Source organism: Buceros rhinoceros, unplaced genomic scaffold (assembly GCF_000710305.1).
Source record: "Buceros rhinoceros silvestris isolate BGI_N320 unplaced genomic scaffold, ASM71030v1 scaffold14420, whole genome shotgun sequence".
Lineage (NCBI taxonomy): Eukaryota > Metazoa > Chordata > Aves > Bucerotiformes > Bucerotidae > Buceros > Buceros rhinoceros.
The window spans coordinates 1220-12421 of NW_010391410.1; the positions used below are offsets into that span (position 1 = coordinate 1220).

General features: G+C 41.2%; 2 protein-coding genes across 2 annotated transcripts; one reads left to right on the forward strand and one right to left on the reverse strand.

Moving 5' to 3' along the window:
- The first annotated feature begins 8 nt into the window (after positions 1–8).
- On the forward strand, positions 9–365 carry LOC104498276 (chromosome unknown open reading frame, human C15orf65). Its single transcript, XM_010141635.1, has one exon. The coding sequence runs from the start codon at positions 12–14 to the stop codon at positions 363–365; it is 354 nt and encodes a 117-aa protein (XP_010139937.1). The 5' UTR covers positions 9–11.
- A 2793-nt stretch (positions 366–3158) lies between these two features.
- DYX1C1 (dyslexia susceptibility 1 candidate 1) lies at positions 3159–10720 on the reverse strand (the record flags this gene model as incomplete). The annotated part of the gene is made up of 8 exons (XM_010141646.1): positions 3159–3268; positions 4645–4750; positions 5684–5837; positions 6481–6590; positions 7850–7995; positions 8732–8972; positions 10000–10133; positions 10573–10720. Coding segments are annotated over 8 exons (1149 nt in total), but the record flags the coding sequence as incomplete, so codon positions are not given.
- Between the last annotated feature and the right edge of the window lie 482 nt (positions 10721–11202).

Genomic DNA, 11202 nt, shown 5'->3' on the forward strand with positions numbered 1-11202 from the left:
AGGGAAAGAAGATGACTTCTGCCCAGAAACTGCCATCAAGTCCGAACACCGAGCAAAACCAAGCTCCTCATCTGACTCCCTGCGCAAATCCTGGCAACCCGGTGTTCTCCTGTATGCTGGACCCGAAAACACTCATGACCAATGGTTCTTTGAGAAAGCCTCAGGTTTTACTGTTTAGAACGACTTCCAGTGACTATGGTGCTATCCCTCCTAACGCACAGCTGGCACCCTGTACTTACCATCCCGTGGATCACACCTTTTCCAAACACTTACTCCCTTGTGGGCCATTTCAGGACAGTGGTTTAAACACTGCCCTTGACAGAAGTAGGGTATGTGACTGCCCCAACTTCCAGCACACCCTGTAAAAATGCATCTCCACCTTTTCGTCATAGACTCAGACTAGACACTTGGCTTTAAGAAAACAAATCTGACTGTTACTTGACTCATTCTGAGAATAACTGTCAATATCTGATTTGTTTTGCTTTTGCTGGGTTGAATAAGATATACCAGAAAGGATGTAGCCCATTTGATGATCCACTGCTCTCAATTGACCTAAACCCATAAAAATAAAACTTGCAAAACTGGTATCATAAACGCGGAACTCTTGATTTTATAGAAAGAGCTAAGTGCAAGCGACATTGGCCTGAAGGTTTATTTGTTTCAATTGAAGCCATTTTCTGGTTTTAAAACTTAGAGTTAGCCTCCACACTCCTACACCTCAGGGCACCAAGACCAACACAACGCGTATGACTTTGGTACGGTGTAACCCCCATCAGCTCAGGTACTGAAGTCGGGTGTGTAACATCCATTTGCTCCCAGTGTAATCGGATTGAACAGGCATGCTCTTCACGCCACCCAGCACATCTGCTTTCCTAACTTGTAAAGGGGGCTGTTTCCATTTCATAGCAGCAGAAAAAGGTGTCTGTCTACATCAAACACAGCCCCGAGTAGCTGGAACAAGTCCCTACAGTACGCATGGTCTACACAGAGTCACGCAGATTGTTCTGCAGAGCAAAACAGGAAGTGAGGAACTTGAAAAGAGCATCTGCTTCTTCACATTTTCTGTTTCCCATCACCAGTGCCGCTCCTCCTTAGCCCCCACCAATGGCAAGAACACCAGTACATTCAGGTGAGGCACCAGAGCCCTTGCGCTGCTCTCTCCCGCTGCTGTAAATACAGTGCTCTGAACCCTGCCGTGGCAGTGCCGTGGGTACAGCACCTCCCCGGCTCTGCTGGCTCACCTCAGCACTCTCTCAAGCAAAGCAACTGGAAGCAACACCTGCCAACTTCTCCCTGTTCCAAGAGTATAAAATTCACACAGAGTAAATTGTATCTGCACACTAAGTATTCTACTCTAAAGGCGATATCAGTCAAAAATGGTATTCAGGAAACAGACACGGAAAATCCAGAAGTCTGCTAAAACTGCTGCTGAAGACAGTGTAGTTGAGATGGTCACACTTTGGACAGAACACCCAACGAAACAGAACCACCAGTGTTCCGGGTTGTCACAGTGTGCTGGCTTTGTTAATTGGGGTAGAGTTAATTTTCTCCACAGGAGCTGGTGTGGGGCTGTGCTTCGGATTTGTGCTGGGCACAGTGCTGGGAACACAGGGATGTGCCGGTACTGCGGAGCAGAGCTGACACAGAGGCAAGGCCTCTTCTGCTCCTCACCCCACCCCACAGCGAGCAGCCTGGGGGTGCACAAGAAGCTGAAAGGGGACCTGGCCAGGAGAGCAGACCCCGACCCACCAACAGGATATCCCAGACCATACGACGTCACGCTCGGTGTATAAAGCTGAGGGAAGAAGGAGGAAGGGGGTGACATTCAGAGCGATGGCGTTTGTCGTCCCAAGTCACTGTTAACACTCGGCGGAGCCCGGCTTTCCCAGCGGGGGCTGAACACCGGCCTGCCAAAGGGAAGCGGTGAAGGAATCCCTTCTTTTGGTTTGCTTGTGTGCAGGGGTTTTGCTTTGCCTGTCAAACTGTCCTCATCTCAACCCTCGAGTTTTCTCCCTTTTACCGTTCTGATACTGTTCCACCAGGGTTAAACCAGGACACATGGTAATACAAATGCTAACGTGTTTTTATTTATATGTATATAAATACACACAAACACACACGCAAACTACAATTCTGTATTACATTCTTCCACTGTCCAGAAAAACAGGTGCAGGACTTCAAAGCACAGTGTCACACTCCATGTCATTTTACAATACCTGTAACCTCACCAGGTTGGTCCCTTTTTTGAGAATCTTTAACCACACTCCAGTATTCCTGAGATACTGCTCAGTGTCAACAGAGTACAGATTAAAATACCAGCTCAAGAAAAATATAAATTCTCAAATAACGAAGTTTTCAATGTAGAATATGCTCTACAGCTACACTGTAAGATTACTAACTGTAGTAGGATGGAAGAAGTCAGACATATTCATTGACAGGACGACGTATCACAGGATTAATTTACCACTACCCCGCAAAACCCCGCTACAGGTTTATAATTTTTCTAACTTCCTTGTTTGCTCAGCCCAATCAAACGTTTTAAAACAGTCTGAAAATATTCCCTGCACATTGCTTAATGTTAAAAAGAATGTTCTGCGTGTTCATGACGTGAGATTTACCTGTATGCTTTCAGGTGGGGGTTTTCCAGATTGGATGCCTGAGTTAGTGTCGAAATTCGCTGTCCTAGATTCAGATGTGCCAAACACTACGAACCACAAGAAGCGAGGAAAGCACAGAACACAAGTGTTCCAGCTTTGATGCAGAACAGAAAGAGAAGCAGTTAACAGGCGCTGACTACAGAGAGCTACTGAAGCTGCTTGGAAACCCACTGTCTAGATTCAGTAGATATTTCCAAATAATTCATTTAGTCACGAGTAACTTTAAATCAAATACCAAAAGCATGTTTTAAAATTTGTCCCACCAATATTGCACAGAAAGCAAAACCACAACAACTTTGTATCAAAATTTTATAAAATACATCTAAATTGCAGTAATATTCTTTCCAAAAACAGTGATTCAGATATCCAATCTTTCACCCATTCCATAGGTGTTCCGAGTGAAACAGAAAAATGTCTACTTAACTACACATTGAAGTGAACTAAGATTCCTTCTGATGCCCACAAAAGTCATCCCTCTCAAACAGTTCCTTTTATTTTTTATTAAGAATCCTGCGTTGTTCCTTGAATTAGATGTCGAATCTTCTCAGCATCTTTTTCTATAGTTCTGTTTTTAGGATCGATCTTGAGAGCTGCTTCATAATCCTGGAGACCTGAACATAGAGACATCAATAAGAATGTCAATCAGTGATGCGAGAGCTCAGCAACGACCTGGCAGTCGCTGCTCCCTGCTCACATGCAGAAAGTATCAGTCTGGAGGTTTGCTGCTGAGCAAGAGGGAATCAGAATGACATTAGGTTTAGCTTCTGTCAGTAAATAAATGTATTATTTTGTTTACATTATTTTACAAAACTTTTTAGTGGAAGCTCTAGTACACAAACATTTTCAGGTATTGAAACACGAAACCAGAGTCTCTTCTATACGCGTGTGCATGCGTGCCCGAGGGGGCTGTTCAGAAGCATTCTGCAGCAGTGAAAAAAACCGAATGACAGAACAAAAGTGCACAAAAACAGGAAAAAAAAAAAAGATACATGAACTGCAAATATTAGAGCTTGGGGGAAAAAAGCAAACCATGAGTAAAGGAAATAAAATAAAATCTTTTTTAATTATCTTGTTTAATCGTCACCAAGGTAGTAAGGTTTCCAAGTGCAAATGAAGCCGTAAGGGAATGACAAAGGGACTCACAGGTAGAAAAAGGCAACCGGTGTGAAAAGCTTAGTGTTTCAACACTGGCATTTTGAATAACCTTCACTTCCTATTATTGACTTCCACTTGAAAATTTGCCCTACAAAACTAAACTGATACTTAGGGAACTCGGTAGGGACACTGTTAATTCAGATATTTTCACACAAATCACGTGCTCTTGATCAAACAGTTTCCTCACCAGTCTGGGTTTCATACATCATTTTACAAAGATACGTTATTACGCACTTCACAAGCAAATATTCTAGAAATATTTCAAGTTATTTTAACTTGTTCTATAGCTGGTAATACTGCAAATATTATCTCAAAACCAGTAACACCTTGTATCATGAACAGCAAAACTAGTGCAAACTAGTTTCCTATCAGTTTGCACTCTACATTTTAATGCTTCCCAATGCAAATAGCTCATTCCTGGCCTCTCATTCGCTCCTCACTGGTGCTGCCACAGCTGCTGGGGTCAACAGCTGGCCACCCTGCACAGAAAGACTGACCCAACAGACCAAACGGAGGATACACAACTCGGTAAAGCCTTTTCCTCAACGGAAAAACTGATTTGTACTCCTTAAATTAGGAGTACAATCAATTTTATTAAAAATTGTAAAGATATTTCAAGAGAAATTGCAATTAGCCAGTAAATTTAAAATAATAAATAAATAATTAAGAAAGGTGGTATAAAGGTTCACAACAAAGAGAGACATAGTTTGTATACGTCTCCTTTAACTCCCTTCTGAAAAATGAAGGCGTGAACAAACTCGATGAGCTGATCAGATTTACTTGCATGTCCCTGTAAGGCCATGTGCACGCCCTCATAAAACCACGGCCTCACCTTCAGTATATAATTCCAGCTGACAAAACGCTGTCCCACGTCTCACGTACGCTTTTACTCGAGCATTCTCATTGTCAGGAACAGGTGGAGTCAGCAGTTCTAGAGCCTTTACAAATGAAAACACCAACACTACTTAGAGGTAATTTTCCATCGTTTTGCTTTTTTCTCATTTGCACACACTTCTCTCGCATAATTACTATTACTATAGAGTAACATAATAACTATTTGAATAGAAACAAAATACTCATCAAATTTAACTACATGGCTTGTGAATCTAGTCAAGACTTGTGTCTGACACCCCTCAGTATGCTAAACACAGTTTCACTGCCATGGCTAAACACGGACAAATACTGTGTTAAATGTTCATCACAGTCAAATAATGTACTCTGTGTGCATACATGACATCACATACCACACCACAAAAGAAAGAAAAAAAAAAGCAGTCCCAAAAAAGTACACGTGTGGTAGTAGCACTTACTAGGAAAAACAAAACAAAAACAAAACAGAAGTTTCAAGCCTCAAATACTTACTAGCTCAAGGAACAATTCTGGGAAAACTTTCTCCAAATTATTCCGGTGCCATCTGAGATCACTCCTCTCTCAATGCACAAATAACGGCTGCTAAAACATCCAGATGATGCAGCCCTTCTTTAAAATGTCTGGGGTTTGGTTTTGTTTAAGATCTCCCCCTCTTCACCACCACCTGCTCAAAAGTTGTCTTTTTTTCAAGTGTCTATATTGCTGCAATATTTTACCTGTGAAGAAACACGTACTGGGGCAGCATATAGCCATTTGTCCCAGATGTGTAGAAACACGGGATGGGGCGGGGGGGTGTGGTTGTCTTGTTTTAAATTTCTGGAATTTCATTAATCAATCACTATCAAATTTCAATATTTCACCATGGCTTCATTATATCAATGTTGAATTTAAAAATTTTGAACCGCACTACTAAGTATTTACAGATCTGCTTGAAACAGAAGCATCACAGTAATAAATCACAGTCCTGTATAAGATGACAGGCTGAGAACCTGTTTTTATACCTTAGAGGAATCTTCGATAGCTTTATGGAAATGTCTCAGTTTCAGGTGGCAAGCAGCACGATTCAGGTACAGCAGGGGAAGCCGATTGTTCAGCTGCATTGCCAGGTTATACGCGTTTACAGCTGCAAGGTAGTTTCCCATTGCAAACATTTTGCTAAATATAAAACAAGAAGTGAAACATGCAGTTTAAACAAGGCGAAAAATCACAAAATAAATACCTACTTACTGTTAACAATTCATTTTCAAAAATTTTAAGTTTTATCAGCTTTTCCTCGGAAATGGCCATTTACAGCCTCTTCTGAGAACTGAAGTCAGCCAGACTTGATGCTGACAGGATAACATACAGACACACAAGAAAAGTAGTTACGGCATAAAAGCAACGAATAACAGTAAAAAGTGGACACATCTACGCAGACACAGGACTGATTTTGAAAGCTACATATTTGATCACGATTGCCTCATCGAACCTTTCTGTATTACACAGCTACATAAACACACCAACATTTCCCAAAGTTTGTTTTAGCCAGACGATTAACCTCTCCACAAGAAGTACAAACGAAAGGAAATCCTCCGATGTACAACACTGCACTGGCTTCACCATCCTCAGCGGAGAACAAGCGTTACGTGTTCACGATGGTTTTGTCCATCACGAGCTTCGGTACTTGTGCCTCATGACTATCAGATTCAAACCCCATAAGCCGTCGGTAAATTCTCTGCTCTGTAGACATTCACCATCTGTGTCTAGAATAGATAGAACACATCAAAACTAAACCACAGACAAAGGGAATCTAACTTACTTTCCTTTGTCCTTTAACCAGTCTGGATTCTTCTCCTCTTCTTTCAAATCTTCCAGCCCAGACAAATCAGCACTCACTGTTCTTCGAGCTTCCGCTTGTTTACGTAGCCACTGTAAACATACAACACGCAGGTATTATTTCTGAAGGAAAATTCAAATCCAAAAAGGGATTTTGCTTTCATCACTCACTCCTGTCAAAGGAATTCTGTTTGCCACATATGCTGAACAGAGAGAAATATTTAGTAATGTCAGCTATGAAAAACTGACCAGTTTTCCCAAGTGTTTTATTGCTACGTGTAAGTAGCAAGTAAGGTTACTGCATCACTAATACATTCTTGCTTGCTTGTTTGTTTCGGAACTTCCAAAATGACTCTGTTTATTCAACAGAGCTAAAAGAGCTAACTGTGAGCTTCTTTCTAAGAAGACAGAAAAAGTCTTAAATAAAGGAGTAAAGACATTAGAAATTTTGTCCTTTAAGGAATTCAGTTGCTGCTTTTTGTTTTTCCCCTCCCAAAAAAAGGAACTTGATATTTATTAGTCTGCACCATCACACAGTGAAAACAATTTTTATATACAAGGGTTTCTTTAAATCTTAATTAAAATAAGACTGCCTTCCTTGGAATAAGAACGCTGCATAATCAACAATCCTTGGCAGTGGTAACGTTTTTGTCAGCTTACTGAATAAATCATATTTCACAGAATCACACTGCCAGGGTCCCTAAACCAAGTCCCTCAGCGCCACGTCCACACATCTTTTAAACACTTCCAGGGATGGGGACTCCCCGGGCAGACTGTTCCAGTGTTTCACAACCCTTTCAGTGAAGAAATTTTTCCTAATATCCAACCTGAACCTCCCCTGGTGCAACCTGAGGCTGTTTCCTCTAGTCCTGTCACTTGTCTCATGGGAGAAGAATCCAACCCCCACCTCCCTACAACCTCCTTTCAGGTAGTTGTAGAGAGCAATAAGGTCTCCCCTGAGCCTCTACTTCTCCAGACTAAACAACCCCAGTTCCCACAGACTTGTTTAGGCCCTTCAGTAGTTTCATTGCCCTTCTCTGAACCCACTCCTCAACGACCTTCTTGAAGCAAGGGGCCCACAACTGGACATGGTTCTCAAGGTGTGGCCTCACCAGCATCGAGTACAGGGGGACAATCCCTGCCTTGCTCCTGCTGGCCACACCAGTGCTGACACAAGCCAGGAGCCATTGGCCTTCTTGGTCACCGGGGCACGCTGCTGTTCTCTGTTTGTGAACAACAGATGCAGCAGGGAGTCTTCTTTGGTTGGTTCACTCACCAGCTGTGTGAGGAAGTTGTCTGCATCACTTGGAAGACAGTAGAAGCATCATACTCAAACAGCGATCAATCCTTACCTCCTCCTCTTCTGCAACACAAGATTCTCGCAGAGGTGTGGGGAAAACTCGTGATGTAAAGTTGATTTTAATTGTAGCAGCAGATCGAGGAGCTGGTAACTGTTCTTCCTCTAAACTTTCTGAAAACATACTATAGGAACCATGACCTACGAAAAGAGTAAGAGTACTGGAAATGAAAAACTAAGCAAAAGTGATTCTTCTGGTTTTCTACCAAAGTAGCCCGAATTTTGAAATTCTGCACACTAGAACTAAACCTCAAAAATTGTAAGGTTTAGTCTTGTTCTCCTGAAGGGAAGGTTCAAAAAATATTTGTTCTGGCTGTATCACACCACCTATTTACAGGCTACATTATCTGTCACAAACAAACTTAAACTCTTACATCACTCCCTCTGTCACTTACATGATTCTCTGACAGGGCAGCTGCAAGAGTTAGTTAAAACTTTCCTTACCAAACCAACCAACCAAAACGGAAGTGAAATATTTTCTGTTGGTTTAGTTCTCTGAATTGGCTCTCTGTGGGGCCAATATGTGGCACAGAGAGAATAAAAGGAGATCGCGTATTTCAGGGAAAACCAGCAGGTAGGAAACATAAGGTACATGACCTCCGCCCTCAAAGCCTGCCTTACACTGCCAGAAAGGCTTTCTGGTTTAGACTCCTAAAGCTTGGGACAACACCTGCCCTTCTATTTCCAAAGACTTAAACGAGAGCTAAGAACTCACATGCTTCAATAAACTGTCTGAAAATTAAGACACCAAAATAACCGCAAATTGTAAGAACTAGTTCAGTATGGTGGAGACAAAGATAAATTATTACTTAGAAAAAGCTCAGAATAAAGTTATACCCACACTTCAAAGACTAATAAAACGTTTCAATAATACAACCTTTAGCAGGTTTGAGTCGGGTCTTAGAAGTTCCTTCACTAGGAATCCTGGGTTTGTTAATTTTCTCCTTTTTCTTCTCCTTTAATTGCTCTACTTCTTGATGGAGTGCCCCTTCTTTTCGTATCCTGTTTTGTTTCTCAGCATCTCGTTGCTGTTTTTTCCATAACTCCAGCTCCTCAGTGACCTTCTGCCGCTCCTTTTCTTTCAGATCTTCAATTCTTCTTCTTTCTGCTTCTTCTAGCTGTTTGAACAAGAAATCTGAGATGTGTAACACCTGATAATGGTAAGATGACTGAGTAGAAGTTACCATTGTTTTCCCACTTTCGTATCCCAAGCACAGCGTCACCATTAATGTGATCACACAAGGGGAGTTACAAAAGATGCTTAAAAATTATCGGGAGAGTAAAGATTTCTGATTAGCTGCTACAAGTCACATCTTTTAACTATATTGACTATTTTACTACCACTACCAAGGTACAATCCAGAAACAGGTTTTATTTGTAAACAATCAAAATCCTGGCCACATTCCAAGAGAGATCTCTGGAGAGATGTGAATACAGAAATGTAAAATACAGAGCTTCATTTTAACACCCTATTTCTCATTTCTCCTCTTCCCTTTGAGGTTACTGCACAGGCAGAACAGGTACAATGTCACCACTAAGGCACTAACTGCAGTCAGTACCTTTTGGTTCAAATTGCATACGTGATTTTAAAATTTCATGGTATACTTTTAAAATGCTTTCAAACACAAAAGAAGTGACCAGACTTTTGACATACATAAAAATTTAGAAGGAAAGATTGTATCTCAAAATACACAGAAAATACAGGACAAAGATGCACATACCAGAGGCAACGAACAGCAAGTGTGATATAAAATGTAACAACAAATGAGTAAGATTTTTTTAAAAATCAGTATTTTTGACAGTGCTAAATGACTAAACACTTGTGCTGATGCAAAGGCCACAGAAGATCGCACTGTGGCCACATAACTGCAGTCTCCTTCCAGCTGACCAAAACCTGGAGCTCCTCACCAAAAAGTGTCACGAGTATTACACACGGAAAATGGCAACTGCTAAGTATTTTTTCTGTGCCATTTTAACCTTTGGTAACAGACGTGTTTTAAGGACAAAGAAATAACAAGGTTCTCCACCAGAGTGATAAAAACGAGTACTTCTCACACTTTTTCAGACACATTTAACCGAGTGGCTGCCAGATTCCCTGGTGACTGCTTACCCGTGCATGTCTCACAGGGCTCCTCCTGAGCTTACCTTCATCGTGGCCTCCAAAGCGCATCTTCTGTGTTCCCGCTTTGCGACTTTCTTTGCTTCTGTCTCTGCTTTTGCCTTTTCGTGGGCTTTTAGAACAGCATTCTGCCTTAGATATTGCAGTTTCTCCTTGTCAGCTTAAAAACCAAATAAAAACTGCTTCAGTAGCTTAGGCCTGAAGTTCTACTGTTATGTACCATATTCACAACAACAGGATTCAGTTTGCTACTTTGTCTGGGAAAACACAACATGGTTCAAATTCCACAAAACAACCTCTAACAAGCCTATCTCAAAAAAAAAAAAACCACCAAAAACAAAACCAAGAAAACCTCCAACACCTAAATTTTGTGTGTAAGCCAATCCTAAGTTCTACAAGAAACACCGTTTCAGTTTGTGCACACTAGAGCCAGCAGACGTTCTTTTTTTTCATATACTTTCTATTTTTAACACTGAACAACAAGGTTTAACTTAGCAGATATCTAGCAGCAAAGTTTCACATTTCTTATTACAGTTTGCAAATTTTGTCACAGTTTGGGTTTCTTACATGTAACCTACTTTTTACAGTAGAGAACTTACCATTTGCTAGAGTTAGGGAATCCCACATGGCCACTTCTTTTTTATACAAAGTGAAAAAAATTATTCCATTTCCAATCTTTGCTGTGCTATTTGTGTCATCAATAGGAGCATATAAAAATGCTTCAAATAAAAAGGGAGGAATGCTTACCTATAAAAATAGAATTAATTTTTACTATATAGTTACAATATGTAATTAAATCTGACATATTCAAAATACTCAGTACAAGCACCCAGAAATCTTGAAGAAACGCATGCTATTGACAAAACTAATTTGCTTAGTACCAAGTATGGAGGGGTTTTATCTTATTAGAAAAAAAAGGTTGAAAAAGTTGGTTCTTCAGCACGGCAAGAGAAGCCTTGTCCTCGCATTTAGAATTATTCTTCATGATATAAGCAGAGGTGTCTAACTCCAGCTACTTATGAGAGAACTGGTAGCTGGCAGCCCCTGAGCAGCCGGAGCATTAGGCCGGAGAAGAACCGTTGTCTGGGGGGACAGATCCGTGACAACCTGCAGCGTACCAAGGGAGATTATAAATCACAGGTCATAAAAGAATATAAACCTGACGGCGCTGCCATGGCGTATTAACAGAGCTATGAAGCAAGGCCAAACCCCGGGCCGCCGGGCGCAGC

Coding starts and splice junctions, on each gene's coding strand:
- LOC104498276 (XM_010141635.1), top strand. CDS start 12: ATGACTTCTGCCCAGAAACTGCCATCAAGTCCGAACACCGAGCAAAAC.